This window comes from Lichenostomus cassidix, chromosome 1Ab (assembly GCF_008360975.1).
Source record: "Lichenostomus cassidix isolate B80296 chromosome 1Ab, HeHo_3.0, whole genome shotgun sequence".
Classification (NCBI taxonomy): Eukaryota; Metazoa; Chordata; class Aves; order Passeriformes; family Meliphagidae; genus Lichenostomus; species Lichenostomus cassidix.
Window position 1 is genome coordinate 529519 of NC_139481.1, and position 12349 is coordinate 541867.

The 12349-nt window shown below is 41.3% G+C and overlaps 1 protein-coding gene across 5 annotated transcripts in view; it reads left to right on the forward strand.

The window, feature by feature from the left end:
* The first annotated feature begins 1005 nt into the window (after positions 1 to 1005).
* The window catches only part of SLC15A5 (solute carrier family 15 member 5), a 20645-nt gene continuing 9301 nt past the window's right edge, over positions 1006 to 12349 (forward strand). For 4 of the 5 annotated variants that reach the window (XR_014849438.1, XM_085049244.1, XM_085049246.1 and 1 more), the window contains exons 1-7: positions 1006 to 1165; positions 2255 to 2720; positions 3247 to 3469; positions 5875 to 6044; positions 6407 to 6627; positions 7995 to 8181; positions 10720 to 10908. Coding sequence is in view for 4 of the 5 variants with exons in the window: in XM_085049244.1 (XP_084905370.1) it covers positions 2381 to 2720; positions 3247 to 3469; positions 5875 to 6044; positions 6407 to 6627; positions 7995 to 8181; positions 10720 to 10908 (1330 nt within the window). In the remaining variant the exon portion in view is untranslated. The remainder of the gene's footprint in view (positions 1166 to 2254; positions 2721 to 3246; positions 3470 to 5874; positions 6045 to 6406; positions 6628 to 7994; positions 8182 to 10719; positions 10909 to 12349) is intronic. The other variant, XM_085049247.1, reaches the window with a different exon arrangement.

The window sequence follows — 12349 nt, forward strand, 5'->3', positions numbered from 1 at the left end:
TGTAATTTTTTATTCACAGTGTCAAAATTCTTGTGTTGCATTGTCAGCCTTGTCCACATCAATTATGTTTCCACCCCAGATGTTTAGCAGGAGCCACAGCCACTGCTACAGTGCAGGGTAACACCTCCCCTGTGCTGTTCAGGAGTAAAGCTGAATTAAATTCACCAAAACATCAGAGAGATTGACCTTTCTAGAACAGAGTGAGATCTAAAGCCACTTAGCCAGGGGAGCTGTTTTGCTGGACACTGAAATTCTGCCTCTTCAATTCAATAAATTAACTCTACAATAAAATGCTGACAACTATCCCTTGTCAGAGAAAAACAGTAGAAAACTTCAGTTCACACCTGTCCAGCTTAATTCAATTACCTGATGCTGCTGTGTAGGTCCTGATATGGAATATTAACCTTTAATCTTTTGGGCACCAAATAAATACTCTTTTATTAGCAGCCAGACCAGTGAGCTGACAGTGCCATGGGAGAAAGAGTATTTTTATAAACCTCTCGCCGAGATTCTACTGGCACATTTTCAGAGCTTTAAAGAAGATTTGTTTAAAAAATATACAAAGTCCTTACTGGCAGACAGAAGTGCTGCCAGAAGGGCTGGATTTTGAAATAGCAGTTATTTTGTTTGTCCAGTTTCTAGGAGCTTCAATATATGTAATGATTTACATGTGGTAATGCAAATAATTGAGTTTTTCATCAGGCTTTATGCAGTTCTGTTACCTTGGGTAAGAACAGGTGAGAATAAGGCAATTGAGCATCAGGTGATTCAGCTAGAATTCACCCAAAACCATGTCAAGTAAATAGACTGAGCACCCAGAATTGCTGCAGAAAAGGAAAAAAAAATTTAAAAAGTAAATAACTAAAGATCTACTGTTACATGAAGCTGTATATTCTTTGGGCCTTGAGCACGTTAACTCATGTGCTGATTGATCTCTGACTGTCACCTCCACACCCAAATTAATCACATGCAAAGGCAATTCAAAGGTAATCACAAAAATCTGCCCCTTCCTCCTCCTGTGCCATTTATAAGGCTCAGGCAGTTATTCCCTTTTCCCCCTTGAAACCCAAAATGAGGCTAAATGAAGCCCATGAGGACTGAGAGGCTCTGTGAGCTCAGAGCTCTGCTGGGATTCCCTGAGCACTGCTGGTGCCCATGAGAACAGGTAAACTTTGCACTCTAAGGAAAACAGACTGTTTTACTCTCAAATATCTGGTGGAGCAAGAGTTCATTTATCCTTATGTTTTCCATCTGATGCTAAAATACTGTTGTATTTCTTTAAGAAAGGGAAAAATAATTTTTTTCATGAACAGGTAGATAAAAGTAGCCTCGTGAACAGAAGATATGTGCACCTCTAATTCAAAATAATTTTCTCTGTCCTGTTTTGATTTGGGATTGGCTTCTTTAGGCTTTGCTAAAGAAACTAAGCTGAGTTATACTTTGGATTTCTCTGCTTGGTTTGTCCAAAGGAGGATCATTTTAGCTATCATGGAGCAGAAAACAGAAATAGTTCTTGGCATTCTACAGGTTACAGCTGTTTTCATCCCCAGCTGAATGTCTCTGAAAACCAGGAGGTTTTTGCTGAGTGCTTGCTTTAGACTTGTAATAGTTTTTATTTAATGTGAATATGAGAATATTTAATATGCCCAGGCCCTTCAGGTGCATTGCAGCTATGGGGCAGAATAGAAACACTTGGGGCTTAGGCTGCTTCTGGGTTGCTCTCTTTTCTTTTGACAATAAATCCAACTCACTTTCTTTTAAAACTTGTTTTTCTGACTTAAACATAGTAGCATTACTTATTTTTATAATTAACATTATCTGAATTTCAACCAGAAATAGAAAGAAATATCACAATGATTGGATAATGTTAACCTTAAAAAAAATCCCTCTTTTTATCTACTTGCTGTTTTTCACTTGTTGCCTAATTAAAGTATTGGATTATTTTAACCAAATTATTTTCTCAATCTGTTATTTGAATTCTGCTGAAAATGTTGGCTTTCATGTGTGTTTAAACCTTTATCTTTAACATACAGATTGAGTTTAGCACACAGTATTGGATTCACATAATTTAATAGGTAATATAATTCTGGGAGAAAATCTTGTTCACCCCCAAATGAACTAATTAAATAAACTACTTAACTTCCTAGTGTTGCTAAATTCAGAAGCTGAGATGTTCATATAGTTCTTTGATTTTTTTTTTGTTTGTTTCGGGTTTTTTTAATACTCTTTGATCCTCCATGTAACATCTCAACAGTGACAGGTGCCCTGGGAAATTGTAGTAGCCACGTGTGGAATTCAAAGCCAGTTTGCTGCTGCCAGCGAGAGGCACAGGAGGATACCTGCAGCTCCATCTCCTCAGCTTCCCCCAAAATCCAGCAGCATGGCAGATGCAGCCAGAGGAGAAGTGCAGAAGGGATTTCTGGCCGAGCAGGAGCAGCCTGGGAGCAGCCAGGGGAGATCCCAGCCCGAGAGGAAGCTGCAGGAGGCAGTTTGTGTGCTGCTGGTGGAGCTGTGCGAGAGGTTCACCTTCCTGGGCATCGTGTGCAACATGCTGCTGTTCTGCACGCTGCAGCTGGGCTACCGCAGCCACCAGGCTGCCATTGTCACCGTCTGCTTCGTGGGCAGCTCGGTGCTCAGCCCCGTGCTGGCAGCGTGGCTGGCAGAGAGCCTGCTGGGCAGGGTCAGGCTGGTGTGCGTCTGCATGCTGCTGCACTTCCTAGGTGGGTCACACCTGGGGTGACACCTGGCAGCTTTGCTTCATGGGCTGCGGGTGGAAAATGGGATTTGTGGCACTGCTGCTGTAGTCACCTTCTCTAAAAACCACGTTTTCCGTGAAGCTGCTACAGAAAAAAGGGAAACTTCCACAAAAGTTTTGAGAATTTGTTTCTTAAATTATGGTTTCTGTTATAATTCTGGGGTTTTAGAAAAAGCAAAAAATGCTGCACTCTGCTGGGGGATGTTTCATGGGTTTATTTGGTTAATTTGTGTCTCAGTTGATAGAAGAACATGAATCCTTACAAGCATTTCAGAGGAAATTTGGGTTCTTGGAGGCCCACAGTGCTCTCACCTTACTTTATACAGCAACATCCAGAAAGTTTGTGCCTCTCTACAGAACTGTGCCTCTCCTTCTTGGCATTTTTCTATTGAAAAAAATCTTTGATTCTCCCTCTCTTTTTAACAAACCTGCTCTGAAAATTGTCTTATTTATCTGATTCTAATTCCTTTTAAATTCCCTTCCCACTCCAGGCACAGCACTGTTACCGGTTGTGTCATTTCCCTTCGAGGATGTTTACATGGACAGACGACACCTCCTCCACACTCTGCCCAAACGGGAGCAGAAAATCGTCTTTTTCTTTGCTCTGCTCACAGCCAGCCTGGGCATTGGAGGCATCAGAGCAATCGTGTGTCCCCTGAGCGCCTACAGCCTCGAGCACTGCGGGCCCAAGGAGCTGCTCTCCTTCTTCAACTGGTTGGTAATTCTGGGATCTGCTGGCAATGATGGAGCACTGCCTGGAAATTCACTGATCTGTGCACGCTGGGTTTTGTGGTTTGTTTTTAGCTGAGGAACTTTTGGGTTTTTGGAAGAGTTTCCAAGAGTTTCAGTTAAAAGGTTTCCTGACTTTTTGCTTTTGCTAGGAGATGAGAATCTGTTTTGGCCTCCTACAGATGTATTCAGGATTAAATGATTTGCCCAACTACTCAAAAGAATTGCCAACCTAGTTGCTGTTGGAACAACACTTTCCATTTGCTTTTCTGCCTTTAGCATGGCTGTGCCTTCAGGATGCTTTGCTGTTGCTCCCTAGCAGTGGCAAAATCCAATGATATATTGGGATTTCCATCAGGGTAGATTTTTACCAGAGACAGACAGGTTTGCTGGAGGTCAGGACTGCTGACAGTCAAGCTGCTGAGCTCAGGGGTTGGGATCTGCTGTATGACTTCAGCTCTGTTGCTGGGAAGTTCTGGAATCAGATAAACCACTTAACATTTGTATTTTGGTTGTAATTATTTTCATTCTTCAGGAAAAATAGCTCTGAAAATGGTTCTTTAAAATCAGGGTTTGGATTTATTTTATTTTCATATTAACTATTTCTTCCTCCATGCATCAGGGAGGTAATTTTTGATGATTTTTTTGCCCTTATTTTCCCCTTCTCTAGCCCTGCACAGAGTGCTGTACTTTCTGGTTAAGTGAGGAAGTTGCAGAGGGAATCTCCACATTGCTGCTTCCAGGCAGGGTGAAAAGAAAGCCCTAAACTGCCCCCTTTCCCCTCCTTTACATGCACAGTTATTAAAATAAAAACGGAGCCATTTGCATATTAACAATGCAATGCTGAAGAGTCAATAAGATCTTGGTGAATCAGGTCTCTCCTGCTTTGAGGATGACTTTCCTGGCTATTCTTTTTTCCTCCAATTATGCTAATTCCAAAGAGTTTTGAATTAAATCCAAACTTCAGTGAATAAAGTAGCTTTACCAAAGGTGGACAAGACTGTTTAGTTCCTTGAGCAGATTTTGCCTCCTTGACCTGCCCATAGAGAGAGGGGGAAAAAAAATCCTTCCTTTTTACTCTATTCTGAGTTTTAATCCTTAATTAGCAACATCATTTTGATTAAATAAGACTCTGGGGGATTAAGACTGGAGAGCAATCAGTTGTTCTGAAAGATAGCTCTGGAGAGTTTATTGTACTGTGGTCTTAGCCATTCAGAATTGTGTTTAATCAAAGTGACATTTCTCAGTGTTGATTACAAAGGAGATATAATACGAATAAAAAGTTCCTTGGGGGAATCCAGATGGGTCAGTTCTTGGAACTTTGGAAATATCAAGAAAGGCAATGTGCAATTGAAAAAAATTTAATTTTTGCACTGGCACCCAAGGAGGGGCTGCTGGAATGCAATCTCAACATTTGAAAAATGGGGGGTTCATTCTAAGCATTTTTAATCTCATTAAACCCCTCAGAATAGAATCACTTTTTTTTTGTAGACTGTCTTGGTGGGTGTTTGTCATTGGATTGAATTTTAAAATGCTATAAAATGAGATGGCACACTCCTGATGAGTCTGAGTCTGGTCTTAGCCAAGCTCTGTTCAAACAATCAGAATTATTGAATTAAAGATTGGGTCAAAAGTCCTGCTAATTACCTGTTTTCTAATTCAATCCTTCAAGAAGATTGCTTTGCCCATCGTAGGGTTTGGTTCTAACCTGCAGTATGTTCTATGGCTCTGACCTTATAAATAAATAGAATATTCCAATTCTAAGTGAAGAAGGGACTTCCCTTTGGTTTTGCAGAGAATTCCACATTGATTCTGAAGAAATTGACCTCTAGAAAGATGTTTAAACATAAACAGTGCTTCTCAATACGAATCACCTGGATGTTATTACTTTAAAATTTTCACAATGAGTACATTTCTTTAAAATCTTTCATAAAAGATTATTAGCTTTATGTGGTCTTGTCACAGTAGCATTTAAACTTGTATTTAGTATTTCTTATACCAAGGGGTGATGGCATTAAAATGTTTCTCTCTTAAGCCTGAAGCATATGATTTGATGATATTTCACACACAAACCTTGTTACCAGATATTAAATGTGTAAATGGTAAATGTTGATGTATTTAATTAATGTCACCCACAAGAATATTTCCAGTACCACACTGATAATTTGTTCAGCTCTACTGCCTTAGTACACTTACTTTAATCATATACCTCTTGGAGCTGAGACATTTGAGTGAAAATCCCTTTTAATTGCTGTGTTAATGTGTGCATGGTACTGATGCTGCCCATGATTACTATACTTAACCATGCCTTTAATTTGATGTTTTAATCTTCTGTAAAGCCTTCTCTATTATTCAGCCTCTCCACTTTTCTCTCTCTTGTCTCTGCACAGGTTCCACTGGCTGGTGAACCTGAATTCAGCAGTGGTTTTTGTCAGCATTTCTTACATCCAGCAGTCTGTGGCCAGAAACCTTGGCTTTCTTATCCCATTTGTGTCTGGGCTCATGGCAATGATCACCATTCACATGCTTCGGGGTGAAATGATCTACAAGCCCAAAACTGGTAAGGGACAGCTCTGTCTTTCATTGTGTCAATATCACATTCAATCAATGGAAAGAAAAAACAAAGGAAATGAATACTTTGCCTGCTGAACCACAGCAACACATTGTGCTGTTAAATAATTGGTAATAAAAGGTGTTCTTCTCTGTGGCTGTTGGACAGGATTGCTTTTGTGACAACTAGGTTGTGAACCAACTGGGTTCAAAAAAGAATTATAACAAATCCAGATTGTTATCACCTTTCCCCACCCTGAAAGGACATATAGGCAAATCTACCAGCTTATATTTTCCCTCCCCAAGTGTGTTGTCCTGGCCTGTTGACCTTGGCAGCAGCTGAAAGCATACCAATGTGTAATGTCTCTGCAGGCAGCTCCCTGCTGAGGACGTTTGGGGTGATGCTGAGTGCCCTGAGAGGATGCTGGCTCAGACAGCACTACTTCAGCCCGGCGCTGCCCAGCTGGCTGGACCATGCCAAGGAGAACCACGGCGGGCAGCACAGCGAGCTGCAGGTGGAGAGTGCCAAGGCACTGGCCAGGCTCTTCCCTCTGTTCACCTTCCAGGTTCTGTACAGAGCCTGCGTTATGCAGGTGAGCAAACACCTTGAAGCAGCAGCCTGGAGAGCTGTGACAGGGGGTAATGCTGGCTCTGGTGTGCTTTTCTAAGTGTTGCTTTGCCAGCTGAGCAGCCTTGCAGAGGAGTTTAAATTGCCTAAGATACACCTTGCTGTAGCCTCTGATCCCACAAGGAATGAAAACTGACTTGGCCAAGCTCGTTAAGGAACTCAGAGTGTTTGCTGCTCCTTTCTCTGAACCTGTTCCTGGTTCAGCTGTTCTGTGCAGAAGTCCTGTGCTCCTCACTCTGCAGTGTCACAGTGACCAAAACTGAGACTCAGGCACAGGATTCCTCTTGAAAAATGTAATTTTCCAGTTTCCTGAGTGTTCCCTCACTTTTGGGGAGAGGTAGCTCTTTATTTGCTGATTTGGTTGCAGGTCTCTGCTGGTGTTTTGACAGTTCTGTGTGGCTGTTGTCCCCACAGTGGAGGTGGCTGTTTCCATTTGTGGAGAGCTGCAGTCCTTTCACAGCCCCTGCCAGGCTCTGTGCTTCTCTTCCCTTCTGAGCATGTGTGTGATAAAAATGTAAATGTGTCAAGAGGCTCCTTGAGCTGACATGATTCCTTCAGATTCCTTTTGTCTGGGTGATCCTGGCTAAGCAGGACTTGGAGGTAGTTTACCCTTTGACAAGTGGAATAACGAGTTGATGAGCTGGCTTGGAAATTCAGTTTTAGTCCTTGGTGTTAAAATGCTGCTTAAGGAAATTCTAACAAATATGTGGCAGATACTGCTTCATTGACTCTTCCTCTTGCCTCATTCTGTGTTCCCTTCCATCTGCCTCATTCTTCCTCCTCTTCCCTCCCCAACTCCTCTCCTCCCCCAAAAGGACAAAAAATCCCAAGCAAACCAAAAAACCCCATTCAAAACTAATAAACACATGTATGTGACCAAGGTTATTCATTAGTGACCAGATGAAAATTAAACGTTAATATCTATCAAGTCTATAATAAAGTATTTATCTAGAAAATAGATATCTTTTCACTGCTGAAAAAAAATCAATCCTTTGGCATAATTTCCTAGAAGTTTAAGGCTCTTTCTGAAACCAAGAGATAGATCAGTATCTTTTTTTTGTAAAGATTAACAGTATTTTCTTCATATTATTAAGTTAACAGCTTTCAGTGCCTGTGATTCATGTTGATGATATTTTAATTCCCATTAAGAAGTCAATTCTTATTTGCAATAGGTATTGGAAAAGAGGAACCAACACTTGACTCAGTTCTAAACATACATAATTCTGTTGCTATTTATTCTCCCTCTAACAAAGGTTCCTAAATGTAGTAAAAACCTTGTCCATGAAAGCTACCTGGTATAGTTATGGGATGGAGTTTTATCCCTCAATGCAGATTCCTTCAGGATATTATCTGCAAACCATGAATTCCAACTTGCACTTCGGTGGGTTTGTGCTGCCAGTGGCAGCAATGAATGTGATCAGCATTGTGCCCCTGCTGGTTCTAGTTCCTGTGCTGGACTGCATCAACTCCTGGCTCTTCAGCTCCAAGGACAATGCACATTCTCCAGCCATTTACATTGGTATGTATGAAATGTGTATTTCCGCAGTTTTAATATGTTTAGTGTTTTAGACAGAGAAACTGCAGCATGATGGATGATCCTATGCAATTATGTCTGACTGGAAATGCTGAGATGGACTTGCTTTGGGATGATGCTCAGAAGTAAATGTGTTTCAAAGGAATTATTGGAAAGACATGGTCTAGAGGCAAAGATAACTTTTATAAGAGTTGGGCTGCCTTCTCTTGACACTGTGGTTTCTTTCATTTATTTGTTTTTAATTACCCCCAAAGCTCTTCTGTTCCAGGATCTGGAAGGATCCTCTGCAATCCTCTTCAGATGTCAACTCCATGTAGTAGCAGCAGAAAAGCAGCTTCAGTTCTGTATTCACCTAAAACTATTCCACTTTGCAGATACTCTCATTAAACTTCCTATATTTTTTATCTTCCAGTCTGCATTGCAAACCTCACATGAAAATATTTATAAACCACTATTTTCTCAGTGTGCTGCTATTAATTCAGTGCCCCATGGCAGGCAGCACAGTGAGTACTGACACACACAGAGGTATTAATCTGACTAAATTAGCCTAATTAAGAGTGTTATTAAGTTTTATACAAACCAGAAGCATATAACACAGCAGGTTGCAATTACCCTAGTTTTTAAAATAACATCTGCATTAAAACACAAAAAGCACATTCAGATAATCATTTTCCTTTAAACCATGGAAATTTCAAGTTGGTATTAATGTTCCATCCTGTTATGTTGAGCAGCAGTAGAATATATGCAGTGGTTTATTCTTAATAGGTTCATTTATCAAAATAGCCTCCTGTTAGGGCTGATAAACTACCTGAGGCACAAAAATACCTGTGAGTGCAGCAGTGCTTCCATGTCCAAGTGTCTGAGTGCACCTGCAAGCATGGCACACCTCGGAGTGCCAATATTTTTGCCAACAGTTAATTAGGTTCTCAATTATTTTCAGCAACAAAATTGGAAGTATAAATAGGCAGTTGGTGTTAAGCCAGCCTATAACTATATTTTAATTCAACTCTTGTGAGAAGAAGTAGTTTAACATACTGAAAATTTTCCAGAAAACGATTTAAGAATAACCATTTTCAAGGATGAACCACACAGACAATGTTGAACTGAAGTATGACTGCTCTGCATTAGGGGTTGACATAAAAACTGCAATCTGTTACTTTCTCTGGTGTTGTTGGTTTGTTCATAAATTAGACATGACCTAAAAAACATTACAATCTTAACATGAATTTAGATTGTGTCCCAAATATGTTGAGTATCTGGACCTCTTTATGAAAAACATGAGTATTTGATAGAGATATCTCTGGATATATAGATATATCTAGATGATATAAAGGACTTTGTCCCAGGATCATCCCTAAATATTACCAAAACAGCCTGTTTTTCTATAAAACCAAAGCCTCATGTGGTCATTCCAAGCCACTGGTTTTAAAGAGGACTGAAAGGAGAAAAGGAGAAAACCATCTCTCCAAGGCTCTTGGTTTCTTCCTCTGCCATGTAAAGTCTTAAAAGAAAAATTGAAATTTCTGGGCACTCAGAGGTTACTTTTTCTAAACCATATTGGCTTTTAGTCAGGGAAATGCTTCATGTATAGCACTGCTAGGAATACTGAACTGCTGGAGGTTTCTTTAGTACCAACATAATTTTTCACTAGGAGAACTCTTGCTTTAGATGATTACAAGAAGCTCCTCGAGGGCTTCATACCTGCCTTTGATAAGGTGCATTGGCTGGAAAATGCTGTTGAATTCCCTCCTGTCATCAATTTTCAAACAATAATTCATTGGTGTTTTTATTAAGCACTAGAGGAGCCATAACAGCAAAAGAGGTTCCAAGGCTTGGGTCAGGCAGGGATTGGGTATTTAAAGCTGTGAACATACAGTCAAAAACCCCAAATTCTCCTCACATTATGGCTTGGAAATGCTGACAAATCAGAAATTTGGTCAAAATCAATGGGAGCTCTAACCATGAGAAGTATAGATAATTCAAGTTCAGACACTTGGAAAACCCAAAGCAAGCAAGATTTCCTTTTTTGAGAGGATACAACCATTTCATACTGTCAACATCCAGAAATGTAAAATATTATATTGTAATAGTGTTCCTCTGTGGGTGAAGTGTGGGATATTTGTAATACATCTGAGCTTTAGAAGGATTTCCTGCTGCCTGTTAGTGTTATTCCTACCCAGTCTCTTGTGGTATCTGGAAGGACATTTGCCTTTTTCTTCTCCTCCTTTCTTACCTCCCTTGATCTTAAAAAAAAAAAAAAAAAAAGTAAAAGGTCCTTTTTGGTGATTTTTCATCTTCAGAAAAGTTTTTCCTCTCATCAGTTCTGCACTCTGAAATTCTCTGTGCTGAGCTGGTGTCCTTTTGCCATACGCATGTAGCAAACACTCTTTATTCACCTTTAGGTGCTCAGAAAAAACCATTTGGGGTGGGGGAAGGAAGCTGCTTCTGCATTTCTCAGGAGTTTGCTCTGTTCCAAGCTGTGGGCTCAGCCTGGTGAGCTCTCTCTCTCTCTCTCTGTCCCAGTCCTAGGTCACCTCTGCGCCACGCTGTCGGTGATGCTCGCTGGCTTCTCCGAAATCCACCGCAAGCACTTCCCCCAGGTGCAGCAGACTCTGGCTGAGGAGGTTCTCCTGGTCTCCTCCATGCCTTGTTTCCACTTGGCTCCTCAGTACATCCTGCTGGGAGTGGCTGAAGCCTTGGTAACTCCTTCCTGTAAGTAACATCAAATAAATCAAATAGGCTAAAGCAAGAGTGTCCTGATTCCCAGAGAACTGGATCAGCTTCCTAAAAATAATTACTGTCATCTGATATTTTATCCCTGGCTCTCTTCCACGGGCTTAATGAGCAGATCTGTGCTTTACCTGCTTCAGAGAAGCCTAATTTGTCTTGCTGGCTGTCAGTCAGGATGAGCAGAGATGTTCAGATTGGCTGGGAGGGAGCAGAGTGCAGCCAGCTCTTGGGGTGCAAAATTCACTGTTTGGTGGGGAAGCTGAACCTCCTGCAGGCAGGGCTGGGCTGGATGAGTTCCTGAGCTCCTTTCAGAGCTGAGCTCTGCTGGGATGGTTTTCCTGAGATGGAACTCAAACGGTGTGAGGGCTGAGCTGTGCTTGTGCTCTCTGAGCACCTGGAGGGCACAGGCAGAGCAAGGGGAAGCAATGGAACATTTCTCATCTGTGGATGAGCTGATGGGATAATTCCAGTTGTCAGTGGCTCAGAGCACATGTGGGCAGGCAGCTGACAATGTTGGGTTAACCCAGAGGATGGATGGTGCTGCAGCTGGAGATCCTGTTGGTGCTACAGTCAGGAGTCAGGAGAGCTTTCCTGCCCAGCTCAGGGTGGCTCAGCCTGTGACACAGAGCAGAGACAAACCTGCAGTGCTCAGAGCACAGGCAGAGTTCAGCTCGTGCCTGCCATGCACACACCATGTAGTCAGACCTCGACTGTGAGTCTGAACCTTCTCTGCTTTCCACAATTCACTTTTCTGTGTCTACACTGACATTTTTGAGGCTTGTTTTCTTCACAGGAGCATGCAGAGTGCTTACCAGTGTTTTACCTTGCAGAGCTTAAAAAAAACACTTAGTATTATAAAAATAATCTAAGCAACATTCACTTAGAGACACAGATGAAGTAATTGACTGCCTGATCTCTGCAGGCATTTAATTCTGCAGGTTGAGTGTCTCTTGTTCCAGTACAACCCCAGAAATGTTCAGGTTTTCATTTAAGAGCAGGAAATAACTTCAGTGTCTCAGCTTCATTCTTACACTCTGAGACTACTGAGAGCTGTGGGTCACAGTCTGTCACTAAAAAGGTAATTTTCCCTAGTTTTAAATACTTAGCACTTTCATAATGCCTCTTCATCTGATAGCTCTCAAGTACTTAACTGAGACAGGTTTCTAGGCAGGTAATTTGGTTTCTAGGTTACAGGCTAAGTGTAACTGAAAACTGTGACCTTCTCTGTTTAGCTTAACAAAAAAAAGGTTGGGAGGTGACTTGCTTACAGTCTTCTCATGCAAAAGCACGAGAAGAATATTGCTGGTAGAATAAGGCTTTTTAATGCAGCACACTGGGACCCAGCTGGAGTCCAATGACTGGAAGATTACATTAGCCCTTAGAAAAGAAATAAAACTCCATCTTGGGGTTTTTCTTCCCCCCT